General features: G+C 40.4%; 1 protein-coding gene across 2 annotated transcripts; it reads right to left on the minus strand.

The window, feature by feature from the left end:
- Nucleotides 1–4066: 4066 nt before the first annotated feature.
- On the minus strand, nucleotides 4067–6984 carry LOC144462451 (peroxisomal succinyl-coenzyme A thioesterase-like). 2 transcript variants are annotated; one of them, XM_078166095.1, is made up of 4 exons: nucleotides 6913–6984; nucleotides 5916–5996; nucleotides 5235–5370; nucleotides 4067–5072 (listed from the first exon to the last, which is right to left on the minus strand). In XM_078166095.1, exons 2-4 carry the CDS (start codon nucleotides 5931–5933, stop codon nucleotides 4969–4971), a joined length of 258 nt encoding a protein of 85 aa, XP_078022221.1. In that variant the 5' UTR covers nucleotides 5934–5996; nucleotides 6913–6984; the 3' UTR covers nucleotides 4067–4968. The 2 variants fall into 2 exon arrangements, with proteins under 2 accessions (XP_078022221.1, XP_078022218.1); XM_078166092.1 differs by lacking the exon at nucleotides 6913–6984 and adding an exon at nucleotides 6085–6858 and having other exon boundaries at nucleotides 4069–5072.
- Nucleotides 6985–21044: the final 14060 nt, after the last annotated feature.

Genomic DNA, 21044 nt, shown 5'->3' on the forward strand with positions numbered 1-21044 from the left:
TATCTATCTATCGATATATATAGATATATATTCTTTGTGTGTGGAATATATGATGACAATAACCGATAAATGATCACGCCCAGAGCCGCCAATGTTAACAACATTTTGTAGAGAGGGGGATAAGTGCTGTCCCATTCCTATTTGTAGCATCCGGAGCCCTTTCAGACTCTCACACTCAATCACTTACAGCTGACGTCAGTTAAGTCAGTGAGGGTTCAGGGCTTGAGTCTTTAGGGGCCGGATTGGAATTGGGCCGTAGTTTCCCCATTGACTTATAACGGTCACGCGTGCACGTGCTGCACGCCGCGTATCACACGACGCGGAGTGACTACGCGTAACATTTATGCGTTTTTTGCAAACGCATGCATAAACGCACAAATGAAGATAATAGAACATTTTTGTCACGCGCGCACACGTACGCGTACTATAACGTGCGCAAACTACATCACCATAACAAGAAGATGCGTACTGTACTTACAGCGTGTGCGCGTCCGTCTGTCACCGTTGGAGAATGTTGTTAAGTGTCCACACACACGCGCGTTCGCACTTACTGATTCTATGCAACCGGAAGTTTATCTGCATCGCGCACACCAGTCCGCGTGCATGAACGCCTCACGTAGTTTTCTTTTTCATTTTTTCATGCTCCACATATCTGGAACAAACTCCCAGAAAACTGCAGGTCTGCTGCAACTCTGAGTTCTTTTAAATGAGGGCTGAAGACTTTTCTGTTTGCTGCTGCCTTTGATTAAATCAAATATGAGCCTTCTTCTTCTCACAGTGCACTAACTTTTATTCTGTTTCATCTGTCTTCTGTTTAGGTTTTATTTCTGTCTCCTATCTAGGTTTTAATTCTAACTTAATTGTAGTTACATTGATGTGATTGTCTTTTTATGCTGCCTATTGCTTTTACCTGGTGTATATTTTATGTAAAGCACTTTGAATTGCCTTGTTGTTGAAATGTGCTATACAAATAAACTTGCCTTGCCTAGTGAGCTTTACCATAATTTTTTTGTCAAATATTTTCTTCCAAAATTGGCTGATATTGAAGAAAATACAAAATTGGGCTTCAGACTTTCTGTTCTTCTTTTGCAGTTTGATCTAATAATTTTTTTAATACAGACACACACACACACACACACACACACACACACACACACACAAACATGATAACAGTGGGATTTAAGCCTATAATGTTTAGACTGTAAGCCTAACACCTTACCCAGTGAGCTAACTCTGCTCTCTGTAATAACAGTACAATAAAAATTTCATGCAAATACTTTATTCCACAATACTAAAAAACTGTATCTAGGCTACTAACTTTGTGTCCGTGTTTTTCCAATTACATCTAATAATAATACTTAAAAAAAAACAACTATAATTATATATGTCTATATAGAGTGTATTATTGGCTCGATGGCACCATCTACTGGATGAAAATGGAACACAGAAATAGAATGAAATGGAAAAGGAAACTACGCGAGGCGTTCATGCACGCGGACTGGTGCATAGATATAGGCTATATACATAGATGCCGCACCCTGGCTTGTGGGATGCGTCAATACCGCCGCCATCTTGCCTAGGTGCTCTGACCGGTTCAGACCCGTGTCAGACTCGGCATTTGGGTGTACGAACGAAAGAAGTGTTAAAACCAAGCAGAAGGGAATAACATTCCACAGGTAAGAAGTTGTTTTACAATATTTTACTGTTACGAACATGTTTAATGAGATATATATCTCAAAAAGTGATCCTTCTTTTAAGCTAATCAAGTAAAGTAACTGTCCTGATCTGGTCCTAATGCCAAATTAAGCTAACGCTATGTCACACAACTTAAAGAAAAAAGGTTAACATTTATATAATATTACTTATAAAATTATGATACAGCAGTGAGGAGAAAGGACTTTGTCCCGAGTGACTCCTCAGTCATCCGCAGCTGTCACTTCAGACCTGAGGACTTCGACAGGACTGGGCAGACTCCTAAAAATAATACTAGCTACTGTACACTGTATTTTTTGTAAATATGACCTAATAATGTAAACAGTTCTGTGTCCAGGCTCCCATGAGCACTGTGGTGTTATACATAGGCTAAGAGATTAAAGCAAAATTTTGTGTAAACATGCAGCTCTAAGTCATTTATTTTCACTTGTACAAAACCAACATTTGTTAATCAGAATCTACACTGCAGCTCGGCACAACCCTGCTGATACACTATTTTTTGCACATTGTGTGAAATGTGAATAAACATTTATAGTCAAAATTAATAATTAAATGACATCATGGTGGGCATTGTACATCTAGTAAGGAAAAAGAATATTTATTACATGGGGAAAGTTTAGTTTAAATGTGTTGTAGAACTATTACTGTTACTTTATGTACATAAGATCAAATATTTTGGTATGAACAACTGCATTATTTATTTAACCAAGTATCCTGTATCATAACTACATGTCTGACAATTGTAACAAACCAAACCGCATGAAAATCGGTTGAGAATTCAGCGAGTAATGATGATTTTAATCATAAATAGTCTCCTGCCTCAATAGACATACATGCATTAGGCAGCGCGGCTCCACCTGGGCAAGATGGCGGCCGCGTTGACGTATCGCTCCAATGAGGAGCACCGTTGAATGCGGCATCTACGTAGGCCTATATATATATCTATGGGACTGGTGCGCGTGATGCAGATAAACTTCCGGTTGCGTAGTATCAAAAAATGTGAACGCGCGTGTGTGTGGACACTTAACATTTCTCCAACAGTGACAGACGGACGTGCACACGCTGTAAGTACAGTACGCATCTTCTTGTTACATACTTTACGTGTGAAATACAATCCGCACGTAACAACGCACGTGCGCGTACCAAAATTTACTATGTCTCACACATGCACACACACGTTGCTGCGCGTGTGTCTGCTTATTTTGATATGGATAGGACTTCATAGTGTGTGTGTGTGTGTGTGTGTGTGTGTGAGAGAGAGAGAGAGAGTCAAAAACAGGAACGATCCTTAGTTTTCTCCTGAAAATGCAAATATTTTAAATGAAAGGGAAGCTGCCTGGCACAAAACGCATTTTACTAAATTATCCGTCAACTGGCAAACTTAACGTCCCCAGCGTAAAAGTGCCCCACTGTTATTAGAAATGCTAAGTCATCAGTTTAGGTCTAAGTATTATGTGTAAGTTAAAGAAATCCAGCAAAAGTTTGGAAAACGGTTGAATCATTATCTCATAACTCTAATTCATCCTTACCTTGTGAAACTTTTCAAGGTTCTACTACTATCTTAGCTGGGAAGAGTATATGTGATGCATTCAATTAACACCTTATTTCAATAGGTTATGTGTTTGAAAACTGTTTTTGAGCACAGTGCACTGCTGAGCAGACTCAGATGTTTTCCTTAAAGCATTTTACAAATCTTGAAGTATTAGAGAAACAAATAAATGATCAGGTGAGAACATTTTATCACAACACTCCATTTCAAAATCTTATCAATCAGGTTTTAGACCGGGGCATGGTTCTGTGATGGCTACATCGAAAGTCTTGAAAGATATTGCTAGTGCATTAGACAACAAACAGGATTGTGCTGGCCTTTTTTTGATTTATCTAAGGCTTTCATTACCGTGGACAATCAAATTCTTTTGAAACAACTAGAATCTATTGTATTTGAAAAAATCTTGTAACTGGTTTTCAAATGATCTTAGCGGTAGTACAGAAGCTGTTGTTGCTGATGGCTATCAGTCCAGCTTTATGAGTGTTATCAAAGGCGTACCACAGGTCACGTCCTTGAATCCCCAGATTAATGGTTCTCGAGATATGCAAAGGACACACAGACAGGCAGACAGACGGACAGAGATTCATTGCTAGGTCGTTAATTTTTTACAGAACAAGGCAAGCTAATCACTAACATGCTTGGTTAAACAACTAATGCTTTGAGATGGCCATCCGAGGTGGCAAAGTTTGGCAAGGTTTCCCTACTTCCTTCCATTGGTCCCTCGTAATAATCATTAAAAAGCAACGTTTAACTCGTAATCCACAAAACCAGCCTAAAATTAAAGAAATCTGAAACGATTGCATTACAGTTTATAGAGCACAGCTGTGTTGTTGAACTCTTGTTTGAGCTTTTGGTGGAATATTAGGGTCCACGTAAACACACCTAGTGACTACTCTGACCAAGGCAGTTTCAGTGGAATGATGGGACTGAAAGCCAGGTTGATATGTATCAAAAAGGTTGTTGTTGGGTAAGTAAGCAGTAAGTTGATCAGCGTCAGTCGTCTCCAGTAATTCTGACATGAAAGCAAATTTGGAAATTGGTCTACTATTGTTTAGAATTTGTGGATCAATGTTAGGTCTATTAAGCAGTGGTTTAATGATGGCAGTTGAGGGCACAGAGCCCATGGAAAGTGACTGGGGGAAATTATTTCAAACTGTGAAAGGGTGCGAATGGTCTGAGTCTCAGTGTCTGCATAGATTAAAGTGTGAGTGTTGACCAGTAATTTTATCCCTAACTGAGTCAATCCTACTTGTAAAGAAATTCAGAAAATGAAGAGCTATTGGAAAGGGTATTCTGTATCTGATTAACAACAGCATCAAAGAGAAACCACAGATTACTTTTATTGATGTCAATCAGTACGGAAAAACATGTTGTCATGGCAGCTGAGAATACACATTTATACTCCTTAAAACACTCAGGCAAAGTGAAAAGTCTCCTGATTTTTCACACCCCCCATCTACACTTAAGCTTTTTTTTAAATCTGTCTGAACGCATGAGTGCCCTCTGAAAATCATGGCACTGATTACATCTAGGTGTTTTCTGGTTGTAAGAGTCAAGTGTTTTAAGCAAGGTTTTTATTAATTAGTTCCAGGAGGTTGTTTTCATCTGAACATACTTTTCCTTTTTTTGTCCTTAGTTATCTGCAATTAAAACTCTGAAGCATTTCATAGACACATTTACAATGAGATATTTTTTAATAACAAGTGTCATCGTCTTAGATTACTTTCCATAAAATCCAGGATCTTTTTCCAGGCATCTTCCTGGGCAGCAGCGTGGGGTGCAGGGTGACCTCCCCACAGCAAAAATGCTTCTGGAGAAACAAAACAGGGCAGTGTTACAATTATTGTTACTTGCCATAATACTTACATGATTTATATTACACTTGCTGCTCTGACATTAAAAATGTAATTAAAACACGTATTAAATAGAATTTGGATGAACAAAAAAAAAAAAGCTCTGGGACAGGGCTCACTTTTAATTGGTTTGACTCTCCACAGGGACGCTCTTGAGTGTGGCGTGTAAGGTGGCTCTATCAGGTGACCAGCACCGGGGTACGACAAACGGGTGAACGGCTGGGATTTTCCTGCAGCCTTCAGGGTCTCCTCGATCTTATGAACAATAAAGCAGCGCTATAACAACAACCAGCAACTTCAGTGGCACCACAAAAGGGGCGCCATGGTCACCTTGACACAATTCCTGCGGGAACAGGATTGTTGTGGGACTAAAAATGTAACTGTATCAGTATTAGTTTATACACATGAGATAATTAGTGTTATTAACTATGAAATATTAAACCAAATTATATCAGTCGGCAGTTCCATAACTTGCATATTGACATAGTTTTAAACAGCATAATAGAACCCCTGAAATTCAGTGACGGTTTTGGCGTGCCACCCCAAGATTTTCAGTGGCCACACCAAAAACATTTTTAGGGATGAAGGTGTTTTTGACTTCTCATATGTTTGACCAAACAAAAAACACATAAAACACTATAAATTGCATGGTTAGGTTAGGTTTCTCTTGAATAAAGATAGGAAAAAAGCTCCATACATGGTTTGCACTGAAGATTTTCCAGGAATACTTTATAATTGCTTTCCAACATCAATAATTTCTAATAGTGGAAAAATCACAAACAGTAAATAAGACAATCTACCGTGTCTGCGTTCTCCATGCTTGAACTGCACAGGTCATCTTCACCCACTATGTATATCAATGGACAGGCGAGATGTTCTAACTGCAAAAACAACACGATGTCATTCTGGGGTGAATTTTCTTTCACTGATACAAAACATCCATGTGCACATTAACTGGTACGTCCTCACCTTCACTTTGCTCTCAGGGTGAAGGTTTGCAAGCAAGGTGGCGTCTTTGTAACTCACATATCCCTGATCATAATATGTCAAGAACTCTGAGTGACTACAAAAATACAAGTGAACAGAGGAAACCAGACCTTGTATTATTTTTAGTCTCTGAGAAAATTTTTGAAAACAATCTCTGTGGTACGTATTTTCAGCTTCTTAAATTTATGAAGTCTGGGTAAAATACCAGTGAAGCTACAAGCATTTAAATTAATTGAGGTTAAAAGGAAGAGAAGTCACAGCATCATATCACGTGATACCAACGAGGTACAACACATGCTCAGTGACATTCTATCCCTGTACGCAAAATAAAGGTATGGGTGAGAATTACAATTCTGTAATTATTGAAAAGATCTGTAATAAACTACCATAAACAAATGATTTCTGTATGCAAACATTCTATTAGTACATTGGCCGCCATCCAGTTGAGTGCACCCAAAACTTCTTTCAGGCTGAGTGCACCCAAAGAGAACCTGAGCAGACACCATGCCATTATTTCTGGTGCCATCTGCTGTAAACCTCCAACAATGCAGCTCCAGTGACATTGCTAATGTATCACACGATATTGCTTCCATGGGGTCAGAGAGCATGTCCCAGTCTTTGCTGAATAGCCTTGAAATTTTTAAGGAACTGTTACCCTACAAAACTGAAACTAATACTTTCATTAACAGACTTCACACTACTACTACCACACGTACTAGACCTGATCAGATCCAAGGGATTAGTGCACTTATCCCACAGTGATGTCTTGACAATAATATCCTTCAAGTTACATCTTTAATTACTATTTACCTATCATCATCATCAATCCTGCCATCTGCGTCTGAGGGCTTGACGCTGATTCCTACTGGGCCGTTGATACAAATCAAACAGGATGGCTGGAAGGGAGAACATTAATTGTTTAAAGTCAAAATAAACTTACCAGACTTTCCACTCCTCAACATATACAGTACTATATTTACAGTATTTTTATGGCTGTTCATTCTGAAGACACGGGTGTGATATTTCATGTGCATGGAGCCATGCATGGATCAAACTGTCAATTCAGAAAAAGATGACAGAGTGACCTTTCTGACATATTTTGACACCAATCTGAGTGACCATTCGAAGAGTCACGTAGACTCCATAGGAGGAACTGATGATCCCAATTCTGTCGGCACAGACCTGAGGATGATCTTGAAGGAGGTGGAATGCTGACTGTCCAAAACAAAACAAACAAACAAAACAAAAAAAGGGTATTTTGAGGTAATGTCATAGTCATTAAAGTAAATGTGAGTTTTATTTAAGTGAGACGTACACATGTTGCAGAGAGAACATAGCATAGACTAAAGTCAAGCCTCTCATCTTTGAAATATGAATCACCAACATTGATATGGTTTTGTGGACTTGGCAAATCTTTGTGATTGAAGTAGGCAAGGGACAAGCTAGTATAGCCCCTGGATGCAAAAAGGGCGGAGTGGTACTCCTGCAGTCCTTCTATTCCCCACAAGTCCAGCATGGCTGGAAATGGGCCAGGGCCTGCAGGAAATCAGTACAGTAGGTGCTGTTCAGAGGACACAGTTTGTCCAGGGCAGTCTTAGGTTTCAGAGACACTATTAAACATACTGCCTTAAACAATTCCTTACCAGACAGAAGTCCTGTTTCTTAATGACAGCTCCAACCTGGAACTCTGTGTTAGACAGAGAAATATCTGGATAGCTAGCCTTACAGCTGCCAAGCAACTAATAGCTTGTAGACTGAAAGCTCCTCATTTGTCAGTATACAAAGATGGCTTCTTGATTTCATAGACATAGCAAACACGGAGCACGGGGCTGTCAGTATGCACCAAGAAAAACAGAAAATATTTCCCACTGGAAGCAAACAATTACAATAACAAACTCCTGCTGTCCATAAGATCCAGGGTGGCTGGGGTGGGAGAGAACCAAAGGGAGGGGGAGGAGGAGGGGGGTTGGGAGACTTACAAGACAAATGCTGTTATTTATGAGCCTATTACTCAAGATAAGCCAAAGTCCTTGTTGTGAGCAGTTTCATAGGAGCTACTATTTTTCGGGAACTGCCCATTGGTTCGACAGCCCATTGGTTCGACAGCCCATTGATCCGACCATATTAAACTCATTGTTCCGAAGTCCGTTCCGAAATCATCATGACGCCCTGTGGTTAAGGTCTGGTTAGGTTTAGGCACAAAAACCATTTGGTTAGGGTCAGGAAAAGATCATGGTGTGGGTTAAAATGAAAAAGAAAGTGGCCAACACAAAAGCCGTGAGCCTGCTCTGCCTCAAGCAGGTCGCGACGCACCATACGCCCGCCGTGAGCCGTTCAGCACCGCGGACAGGATTAATGGGATGTCGAACCAATGGGCTGTCGGACCAATGACATGGACCCCTATTTTTCTACCGAACTACACCTGCCAACTGTATCACCACAAAGGAGGAAGTATGTATCTATAACAGGTACATGCTTCCTTCTGCTCGGCGATAGGCGAGGTAACAGTAAACCATTGCTAGCTCTTCTAGCTCAGCTGAGGACCCCACCATTAATGTTTATATCACATGCTGTCACAAGCACAAGCCTCTAGTTCATGCACAGTAGTAGATGCGTGGTGATACAGTTGGCAGGTGTAGTTCAGTAGGAAAAAGACAGTTCCTACATGAAACTGTTGACAACAAGGTCTGTGGATTATCTCGAGTAACCGGGTCATGATTTCTGGAGAGAGCAACGGCAGGTGAGTTTTTAAAAATGTTTTTTTTTTACTACTTTAAGCACCACAAGCCAAGTGCCATCTAGTTCCATTATATTGAAGAGAAGGCAGGCATCTGTATGGCCTATGTCTTCAACACTGTGCAACTCACACCAAAACAATGCAGAGTGATAAATAGCACTACATGTAAGAGGGAAAATATATATTTTTGATTTTGGGGTGAACTGTCCACCAAACTTGTAACTTTCATCAACCATTTTTTTTCAGCTCTGATTAAGTTGAAACTTAATTGATTCTCCTTAATTACTGTTTTGGTGGTTCTACTCCCTCTACAGTTTTCTAAAATGAGTTGTAAACACTTATCTACCTGCAAAAAAACTACAACTACAAAACTAGCGGGGCCATTGTAATAAATTCAGTTTTAACGTCATACTAGTTCAAGGTGTTTTCAAACATTTATTTGAATCTTTTTTAAAACAAAACAAAACAAAAAAACATCTATAACGAGCATTGGTCAAGAGTCATTGTATGAGTAGAAATTTTAAGCATTACATTTGTGGTAATTACATTATTACAACAGCATTACATATAATCCAACAGATAATATACTGTACAATGAAGTGTGACTCACAGTTGACAGTGCCATCTGAATTTGTGTTATAATGGGCGAATGCCTCCCACAGGTCACCATCACCACTGTGCATTTGTGCACACACTCTATGAGCAGAGCACTGCTTTCAATGTTAATGTCACAGTCAATCACATGATTTCAATTGTGGGAAGCCAAATTAGTGATTGAGGTTAATTTTCTATTAAAGAGTAACTAAACCCACAGGCCACCTTTTTCATTTGAAAACCAATATATATATGGGTGTTTAGTAGTGTTGACTGATTTACGTCAGAATCTTGACATTTGAGTATTTGAATTCTAATATTGTGTCATAAAATATGCATAGTGCCAAGTGATGCAAATGGAGGCAGCTTTTGTCACCAAGTGACAAACTGACCCATTTACTGAACTCAACCCCGAAATATCTGGACACGAGTCTATATGTTAAGTTTTTTGTGCCCTCTGCCTTTTTGTCTTCCTTTGGTGTGCAATTATCGATTGCTTTTATTACTTTTATCTTTTACTTCTGTTATCTTATAACATGTTTTAAACATGTCTGTGCTATTGTATCATTTTTATTTGTTTTTATGGTTTTGTTTTGTGTTTTTAGGAGAATGAGCTGCTAGAACAGTAGTTACTGTTCAATTTCTTTTCTTTTATCATTGTAAGTTTTTAATTTATTCTGTGCAATACAGTCACAGTCAGTGCAATTATCTGTGTTTGAGGACTTATGCACTCATAGTGGGGCGGTGCAATATATGTTACATAGAGTGTCCTGTAATGTTATTTATTTTACACTGAAGCAGGGGCAATTCTAGGATCAGAGGTTTAGGGGTGCTGAGCACCCAGAGAGCTGCCCGGCCAGGCAAGATAAATTTCACTGTTTTGTACATTTTAACTCAATTTCATTCCCACATTTGTGAAAGAAAAGCACAACACTTTTTTGGGAAAGTCTGCGACTAAACCATCAAATCTGATAAAGGTTATTTAAATGCTGAGCTACAGCAAAAGAGGAATGGATTGGAATCATAAAAGAAACATATCGTAACCCTAATTTCTAGGGGAGGATAACTCATTTTGATACAGCAGCTCCTCAACATACACATAAACAGTATGTATGTTTCTGGATTAAACCTATAGTGAGTACCAAAAATACCAAAAATGGACCTTGGACTTATTTTTTGGACTTTTATTTGAAATGCAATGCACAACATGTAACATTAACACTTTAACAGTAATTGACTTTTTCAATGTGTGTCTCTGCCGTTTTCCTTCTTGTCTGTATTATATAATAAAAAATATGTAAATAAAAACACACTTCAAAAAAGAAAAGTGCTTGAAATCTACAAAATAATAATAATAAATACACACAATAGGAGTTATAATGTTAATGGGCATCCAGTCAGTTAGCTAGTCAGTAGCACCTTGGCTTTAATATTAACACATGCACATGACACAACAGCTAGCTTCTCTCATTCCAATTCAAACAGAGGACAGTGGTACTGACCACCTGTAACGTTTCCTAGCTAGAAAAAATGTCAGCTAACTCCTACCTCGCTAACTCCTACCTAACAACATAAACAGTGACCTACGATGAAATGCAGCAAAAATGAGGACCGGTAATGATAATAATGTGTTGGTATTGAGTGGTAGAAATTAGGAAATGTGCCACAACCCAGAGCCCGGGTTGGGGAAAGGTGGCAGGGATGGGGTGGATCAAACCATATTTGAGGGTTCTGCTGTATTTTTGTTGTTAAAATATTACATTGCAACCAAGTACTGTATGGTTTTGACACTTTTTTAGCTTGTTAAAAAGGGACATACAGTAAAAATGGGCTAGAAACACCTATGCACTGAAGTTAGGCGCTGACTCATGTGTCTATAGGCCCGTTTCCACCGCAGGAACTTTGGGGTAATTTTACGGGGCCAGGGCTGTTGGTGTGTGTCTCCACCGCAGGAACCACCCCCAAAGGACAAAGTTCCGGAACTTTTACAGAGGGTAAACAAATCCCTGCCTCGGAGTAGGTACTCAGAACGGTCCCCTTGGGGTTTACTTGGTGCTGATTGGATATACTCAAGGCGGGATGTGACGTTTTGTAATTACTATGGTTATCATAGATTAGATGGGCTAACTGTTAGCTGTTAGCCGTTAGCGGTGTTTGTATTAACTCATTAACTCAATATATGGTCCGTGAAAAAAATATTTTTTCCAGCGGATATCTTACAACATGATTGAGCTAGCAAAGCAGTTTTGTGTTGCTATGTGTGGTATTTATTCAGTTTTGGGAAATCACGATGTCTAGAAAGCATCAGTGGCTGCAGCTGACAGGGACAGCTAACAGCAGCAGCAAAGCTAACATCAGGACGTCATCTGTTAAAAGCCACCTGTTGTCGGATACGACATGAAACTACTCCAGTTAGCTCAATCATGTTGTAAATAAGACATCTGCTGGAAAAATATTTTTTTCCACGGACCGTTTATTGAGTTATTGAGTTAATACAGACACCGCTAATGGTTAACAGCTAACTACGTCCCTACGTCGCCCCGGTCAAAATGGTCGCGCAACGATTACGTCACTTCCAGAGCCCGGTAACTTTACAGGAACCTTACTCCTACTCCGCTCTCTCAGTGGAGACACAGCGGTTGAGAGGGCTGAGCGAGAGGACGTTCCTGTAGTAGTTCCTGCCCCCCAAATAGTACCAGGAACTTCTTCAGTGGAAACGGGCCTTATGTCTTGTGTCTCTTTGTATGATTATTTTGTATGGAGCTTTATCCCTATCTTTATTCAAGAGAGTGGTCTATCAGTTTGAGAGCATTATTTATTGATTTCACATTCAAAAACCCTGCCCTCACACTCAAATAGCCTCTGCTTGCACTTGGATCTACTCTGTTTCTGCTCAAACTGTGTGCTTGCACTCAGATACCATGTTGGTTGCACTCAGATACAATGTTGCTTGCACAGATTTCCTGCTCGAGCTTCGGCTTTTCTCCTCACGCTCAAACTGTTTCTGTGCGCTCGCGGAATTTCTGCTCTCAGATTTCTGCCCTGCGCTTGGAATTTTTTTGTAACAACCCTGTCAAAATCCCCCAACCAATAGAACGCCAGGTTTACTGTTGACCAATGAAATGATCCCTGCCTCCTTGTGGGCGCGCTCACTTTAGTAATAGAGTGTCCCGTCCGGGCGGGTAGGCTACAGTCACCGGCTCACTATACATTATCCCTCATATATATATATATATATATATATATATATATATATGTATACATATATATTTATATATATGACGAAAGTAATATATATATATATATATATATATATATATACAGTACAGGCCAAAAGTTTGGACACACCTTCTCATTCAATGCGTTTTCTTTATTTTCATGACTATTTACATTGTAGATTCTCACTGAAGGCATCAAAACTATGAATGAACACATGTGGAGTTATGTACTTAACAAAAAAAGGTGAAATAACTGAAAACATGTTTTATATTCTAGTTTCTTCAAAATAGCCACCCTTTGCTCTGATTACTGCTTTGCACACTCTTGGCATTCTCTCCATGAGCTTCAAGAGGTAGTCACCTGAAATGGTTTTCCAACAGTCTTGAAGGAGTTCCCAGAGGTGTTTAGCACTTGTTGGCCCCTTTGCCTTCACTCTGCGGTCCAGCTCACCCCAAACCATCTCGATTGGGTTCAGGTCCGGTGACTGTGGAGGCCAGGTCATCTGCCGCAGCACTCCATCACTCTCCTTCTTGGTCAAATAGCCCTTACACAGCCTGGAGGTGTGTTTGGGGTCATTGTCCTGTTGAAAAATAAATGATCGTCCAACTAAACGCAAACCGGATGGGATGGCATGTCGCTGCAGGATGCTGTGGTAGCCATGCTGGTTCAGTGTGCCTTCAATTTTGAATAAATCCCCAACAGTGTCACCAGCAAAACACCCCCACACCATCACACCTCCTCCTCCATGCTTCACAGTGGGAACCAGGCATGTGGAATCCATCCATTCACCTTTTCTGCGTCTCACAAAGACACGGCGCTTGGAACCAAAGATCTCAAATTTGGACTCATCAGACCAAAGCACAGATTTCCACTGGTCTAATGTCCATTCCTTGTGTTTCTTGGCCCAAACAAATCTCTTCTGCTTGTTGCCTCTCCTTAGCAGTGGTTTCCTAGCAGCTATTTGACCATGAAGGCCTGATTGGCGCAGTCTCCTCTTAACAGTTGTTCTAGAGATGGGTCTGCTGCTAGAACTCTGTGTGGCATTCATCTGGTCTCTGATCTGAGCTGCTGTTAACTTGCCATTTCTGAGGCTGGTGACTCGGATGAACTTATCCTCAGAAGCAGAGGTGACTCTTGGTCTTCCTTTCCTGGGTCGGTCCTCATGTGTGCCAGTTTGGTTGTAGCGCTTGATGGTTTTTGCGACTCCACTTGGGGACACATTTAAAGTTTTTGCAATTTTCCGGACTGACTGACCTTCATTTCTTAAAGTAATGATGGCCACTCGTTTTTCTTTAGTTAGCTGATTGGTTCTTGCCATAATATGAATTTTAACAGTTGTCCAATAGGGCTGTCGGCTGTGTATTAACCTGACTTCTGCACAACACAACTGATGGTCCCAACCCCATTGATAAAGCAAGAAATTCCACTAATTAACCCTGATAAGGCACACCTGTGAAGTGGAAACCATTTCAGGTGACTACCTCTTGAAGCTCATGGAGAGAATGCCAAGAGTGTGCAAAGCAGTAATCAGAGCAAAGGGTGGCTATTTTGAAGAAACTAGAATATAAAACATGTTTTCAGTTATTTCACCTTTTTTTGTTAAGTACATAACTCCACATGTGTTCATTCATAGTTTTGATGCCTTCAGTGAGAATCTACAATGTAAATAGTCATGAAAATAAAGAAAACGCATTGAATGAGAAGGTGTGTCCAAACTTTTGGCCTGTACTGTATATATACATATATATATATATATACATATATACATATATACATATATATACATATATATATATATATATACAGTACAGGCCAAAAGTTTGGACACACCTTCTCATTCAATGCGTTTTCTTTATTTTCATGACTATTTACATTATATATATACATATATATATATATATACATATATACATATATACATATATATACATATATATATATATATATACAGTACAGGCCAAAAGTTTGGACACACCTTCTCATTCAATGCGTTTTCTTTATTTTCATGACTATTTACATTGTAGATTCTCACTGAAGGCATCAAAACTATGAATGAACACATGTGGAGTTATGTACTTAACAAAAAAAGGTGAAATAACTGAAAACATGTTTTATATTCTAGTTTCTTCAAAATAGCCACCCTTTGCTCTGATTACTGCTTTGCACACTCTTGGCATTCTCTCCATGAGCTTCAAGAGGTAGTCACCTGAAATGGTTTTCCAACAGTCTTGAAGGAGTTCCCAGAGGTGTTTAGCACTTGTTGGCCCCTTTGCCTTCACTCTGCGGTCCAGCTCACCCCAAACCATCTCGATTGGGTTCAGGTCCGGTGACTGTGGAGGCCAGGTCATCTGCCGCAGCACTCCATCACTCTCCTTCTTGGTCAAATAGCTCTTACACAGCCTGGAGGTGTGTTTGGGGTCATTGTCCTGTTGAAAAATAAATGATCGTCCAACTAAACGCAAACTGGATGGGATGGCATGTCGCTGCAGGATGCTGTGGTAGCCATGCTGGTTCAGTGTGCCTTCAATTTTGAATAAATCCCCAACAGTGTCACCAGCAAAACACCCCCACAACATCACACCTCCTCCTCCATGCTTCACAGTGGGAACCAGGCATGTGGAATCCATCCGTTCACCTTTTCTGCGTCTCACAAAGACACGGCGGTTGGAACCAAAGATCTCAAATTTGGACTCATCAGACCAAAGCACAGATTTCCACTGGTCTAATGTCCATTCCTTGTGTTTCTTGGCCCAAACAAATCTCTTCTGCTTGTTGCCTCTCCTTAGCAGTGGTGTCCTAGCAGCTATTTGACCATGAAGGCCTGATTGGCGCAGTCTCCTCTTAACAGTTGTTCTAGAGATGGGTCTGCTGCTAGAACTCTGTGTGGCATTCATCTGGTCTCTGATCTGAGCTGCTGTTAACTTGCGATTTCTGATGCTGGTGACTCGGATGAACTTATCCTCAGAAGCAGAGGTGACTCTTGGTCTTCCTTTCCTGGGTCGGTCCTCACGTGTGCCAGTTTGGTTGTAGCGCTTGATGGTTTTTGCGACTCCACTTGAGGACACATTTAAAGTTTTTGCAATTTTCCGGACTGACTGACCTTCATTTCTTAAAGTAATGATGGGCACTCGTTTTTCTTTAGTTAGCTGATTGGTTCTTGCCATAATATGAATTTTAACAGTTGTCCAATAGGGCTGTCGGCTGTGTATTAACCTGACTTCTGCACAACACAAATGATGGTCCCAACCCCATTGATAAAGCAAGAAATTCCACTAATTAACCCTGATAAGGCACACCTGTGAAGTGGAAACCATTTCAGGTGACTACCTCTTGAAGCTCATGGAGAGAATGCCAAGAGTGTGCAAAGCAGTAATCAGAGCAAAGGGTGGCTATTTTGAAGAAACTAGAATATAAAACATGTTTTCAGTTATTTCACCTTTTTTTGTTAAGTACATAACTCCACATGTGTTCATTCATAGTTTTGATGCCTTCAGTGAGAATCTACAATGTAAATAGTCATGAAAATAAAGAAAACGCATTGAATGAGAAGGTGTGTCCAAACTTTTGGCCTGTACTGTATGTATATATATATATATATATAAACAGAGTAGATCCTAGTGCAAGGAGAGGCTATTTGAGTGCAAGGGCAGGGTTTTTGAACGTGAAATCAATAAATAATGCTCTCAAACTGATAGACCACTCTCTTGATTAAAGTTAGGGATAAAGATCCATAATTTTGTTGCATTGTGATACATGTGAGTGATGAACTGTAATTGCAGCTATTGCATTGTTGTCCAAGACAAATTTTACTCTGGGGATCATAAAGTCTATCCTTATCCTTACTGGCTGGTGCTCAGAGAGAGAGAGAGAGAGAGAGAGAGTTACAAATGGCAACAGAGGATTACAGCAGCCAGGATACAGACACACTTTGTTCTCCTGAAACAATATTTACAACTTGGATGAATTCTCATGAAAAACCCTCTTGATTCTTTTGATCAGTGGACCCTTAAGGACGAAAGTAATAAAAATAGGAATGGACACAATATTCCGACTTTATGACTACTTCAGTGGTAAGGAGTCACCACCTTTTTTTTCCCCTCTCTCTTGTTTACAAGGCCAGTAAATCTGAATGGTCTTCCATGGTGCTCATGGTTTTGGTGAAATGAACGGAACAATTGAATTGTGAAAAATCTAACTGAGCTAATGATGTGTGTATCATGTCCATACTGATAAAAGTTTAAATAAAGACTTTTCTGCTGACAAAGCTTTCAGCTAAATTATATTTGCTCAATTTCCTGACAATGTTTTGGGACTATTTTACATTTGTAACAACAGTAGCTACAGGGAAAATTGAATTATGTGAGATGTTAAAATACGTCACACTCAGATGTTCTTATAAAAGCAGCGGTTGTAAGCCTAGAGTATTATAGTAACACATTTACTAAGCTCTCCGATGACCCATAAAAAGACAATAAAGAACAAAATTCTTACAGAGAGCACGCCACAAACATGCCAGGCTCCTGTGTACACCAATGCACGGTATCATCTTCGTTCCTGTGAGCTGCCGTATTGTAGTCAAGCTCACATGAGCTCTGACTATTATACTGTTTCTGTCTCCCCTTTAAAAAAGAAGTGTAGGTCAAAGATAAGAAACATTACAGAGTCACGCCTATTACGTGAAAAAAACATTCATCTGTCCAGTCACTGACCGTCATTACCAATGCTATGAACACCAGCTGTGGGTGTGGTTTGTAGGGCTGTGTGCTCCAGACAGAATGTGTTTTTAGCCATAGGCCATTGGACATAAGATTGTTTTTTCGGAAAAAAAAAGAGCCAGGTTCAGGTAAGAGTGTAAGATCAAATGGTCTATCTATCTAGAATGATGTTGTAAGTCAATGTATCAGTTTATATCTCTTATTAGATATAAAATGCATTGGTTGACAGTACAAAGAGAGAGAGAGAGGAGCAGAGAGAGGACTTTATTTATTAGTATTCTTATTAGTATTCTTGGTATTTTTGGTACTCACTATAGGGGGCTGGTTTAATCCAGAAACATACATACTGTTTATGTGTATGTTGAGGAGCTGCTGTATCAAAATGAGTTGTCTTCCCCCAGACATTAGGGTTACGATATGTTTCTTTTATGATTCCAGTTCATTCTTCTTTTGCTGTGGCTCAGCATTTACATAACCTTTGTCAGATTTGGTGGTTTAGTCACAGACTTTCCCAAAAAGTGTTGTGCTTTTCTTTCACAAATGTGGGAATGAAATTGAGTTAAAATGTACAAAACAGTGAAATTTATCTTGCCTGGCTCTCTGGGTGCTCAGCACCCCTAAACCTCTGATCCTAGAATCGCCCCTGCTGGATAGTGTGACGTGTGGTTGTGCTGCTGCCGTGGTCCTGCCAGATGCCTCCTGCTGCTGCTGTTATCATTAGTCATACTTCTACTGTTATTATACACATATGATTATTGTCACATATGTATACTATCAGATATTAATATATACTTTCAACGTATTGTACCACAATAGCCGGAATTATAATTATAATATTATTTCATTAATGTTGTTGTAAGCTATTAACATTATCGTCTGTCTTGCATCTCTCTCTGTCTCTCTGTCTCTCTTTCTGTCTCATTGTGTCATGCGGATTACTGTTAATGTATTATGTTGATCTGTTCTGTACGACATCTATTGCACGCCTGTCCGTCCTGGAAGAGGAATCCCTCCTCAGTTGCTCTTCCTGAGGTTACTACCATTTTTTTACCCCCGTTAAAGGTTTTTTTGGGGGAGTTTTTCCTTATCCGCTGCGAGTTTAAGTTTAAGTTTATTTACTTTATTAATCCCCCTGAGGGGAAATTCAATGTTTTCACTCTTGCTTGTCAATTACACACAGGTCTGAAAGGCACACACATGCACAAACAGGACCTATACAAGCACAAAGTGGAGAGATGTCAGAGTGAGGGGGCTGCCCTTTGGTCAGGCGCCCCGAGCGGTTAGGGGGTTCGGTGCCTTGCTCAAGGGCACCTCGGCAGTGCCCAGGAGGTGAACTGGCACCTCTCCAGCCACCAGTCCGCGCTCCATATTTTTGGTCCGGACGGGGACTCGAACAGGCGACCCTCCGGTTCCCAACCCAAGTCCCGATGGACTGAGCTACTGCCGCTACTGCCGCTGCCACCCCTTAGGGTCCTAAGGACAGAGGGATGTTGTATGCTGTAAAGCCCTGTGAGGGAAATTGTGATTTGTGATACTGGGCTTTATTAATAAAATTGGTTGAAATGATTGATTGACTTTATAAAATAATGGACATAGCCACCATGAAATCACCTATTGGTTTGTGGACTGAGCAATAATTTGGATGAGCACTAATGCTGGTTCACACTGTGCATTTACAGCTATGGTTATCTGTGACAATGCTAATTCTAGATTCTATAGAAAATTAGTCAACAAAACATTTTAATGGTATGAAAGCTATGGCAGTTATACTACAGTGGACCACTTTCTCATCCTTTTAAATCCAGGTAGGTAGGTACTTCTGCATTGGCTTTTTTTTAGCTCAAGAGGTTGCTGCTTGATTTTAACAATGTTGCTTGGCCTCCCCCTGTGCTGCAGCCAGCATCCTAGCTTTAGCTGCTGGACCTCTGCCACCAGACAGGTGGTGAGCTCTGGGCAAAGCCAAACACTGTTCATTTGGACACACTGCAATGACACACAGCTGGTTGTATATTGGCAAAGTTTCCCTGCTGCCCTTCATTGGTCCCTGTAGAGCAGGGTAGGTCTTTATTCAGTGTTATAGGCTAATCATTAAAAAGCAAACGCAGCATGTACAGTACAGGCCAAAAGTTTGGACACACCTTCTCATTCAATGCGTTTTCTTTATTTTCATGACTATTTACATTGTAGATTCTCACTGAAGGCATCAAAACTGTGAATGAACACATGTGGAGTTATGTACTTAACAAAAAAAGGTGAAATAACTGAAAACATGTTTTATATTCTAGTTTCTTCAAAATAGCCACCCTTTGCTCTGATTACTGCTTTGCACACTCTTGGCATTCTCTCCATGAGCTTCAAGAGGTAGTCACCTGAAATGGTTTCCACTTCACAGGTGTGCCTTATCAGGGTTAATTAGTGGAATTTCTTGCTTTATCAATGGGGTTGGGACCATCAGTTGTGTTGTGCAGAAGTCAGGTTAATACACAGCCGACAGCCCTATTGGACAACTGTTAAAATTCATATTATGGCAAGAACCAATCAGCTAACTAAAGAAAAACGAGTGGTCATCATTACTTTAAGAAATGAAGGTCAGTCAGTCCGGAAAATTGCAAAAACTTTAAATGTGTCCCCAAGTGGAGTCGCAAAAACCATCAAGCGCTACAACGAAACTGGCACACATGAGGACCGACCCAGGAAAGGAAGACCAAGAGTCACCTCTGCTTCTGAGGATAAGTTCATCCGAGTCACCAGCCTCAGAAATCGCAAGTTAACAGCAGCTCAGATCAGAGACCAGATGAATGGCACACAGAGTTCTAGCAGCAGACCCATCTCTAGAACAACTGTTAAGAGGAGACTGCGCGAATCAGGCCTTCATGGTCAAATAGCTGCTAGGAAACCACTGCTAAGGAGAGGCAACAAGCAGAAGAGATTTGTTTGGGCCAAGAAACACAAGGAATGGACATTAGACCAGTGGAAATCTGTGCTTTGGTCTGATGAGTCCAAATTTGAGATCTTTGGTTCCAACCGCCGTGTCTTTGTGAGACGCAGAAAAGGTGAACGGATGGATTCCACATGCCTGGTTCCCACTGTGAAGCATGGAGGAGGAGGTGTGATGGTGTGGGGGTGTTTTGCTGGTGACACTGTTGGGGATTTATTCAAAATTGAAGGCACACTGAACCAGCATGGCTACCACAGCATCCTGCAGCGACATGCCATCCCATCCGGTTTGCGTTTAGTTGGACGATCATTTATTTTTCAACAGGACAATGACCCCAAACACACCTCCAGGCTGTGTAAGGGCTATTTGACCAAGAAGGAGAGTGATGGAGTGCTGCGGCAGATGACCTGGCCTCCACAGTCACCGGACCTGAACCCAATCAAGATGGTTTGGGGTGAGCTGGACCGCAGAGTGAAGGCAAAGGGGCCAACAAGTGCTAAACACCTCTGGGAACTCCTTCAAGACTGTTGGAAAACCATTTCAGGTGACTACCTCTTGAAGCTCATGGAGAGAATGCCAAGCGAGTGCAAAGCAGTAATCAGAGCAAAGGGTGGCTATTTTGAAGAAACTAGAATATAAAACATGTTTTCAGTTATTTCACCTTTTTTTGTTAAGTACATAACTCCACATGTGTTCATTCATAGTTTTGATGCCTTCAGAGAGAATCTACAATGTAAAT

Source organism: Epinephelus lanceolatus, chromosome 1, assembly GCF_041903045.1.
Source record: "Epinephelus lanceolatus isolate andai-2023 chromosome 1, ASM4190304v1, whole genome shotgun sequence".
Lineage (NCBI taxonomy): Eukaryota > Metazoa > Chordata > Actinopteri > Perciformes > Serranidae > Epinephelus > Epinephelus lanceolatus.

Coding starts and splice junctions, on each gene's coding strand:
- LOC144462451 (XM_078166095.1), bottom strand. Junction 5,073..5,234: donor GAGAGTCAAACCAATTAAAA/GTGAGCCCTGTC, acceptor TTGTTTCTCCAG/AAGCATTTTTGCTGTGGGGA.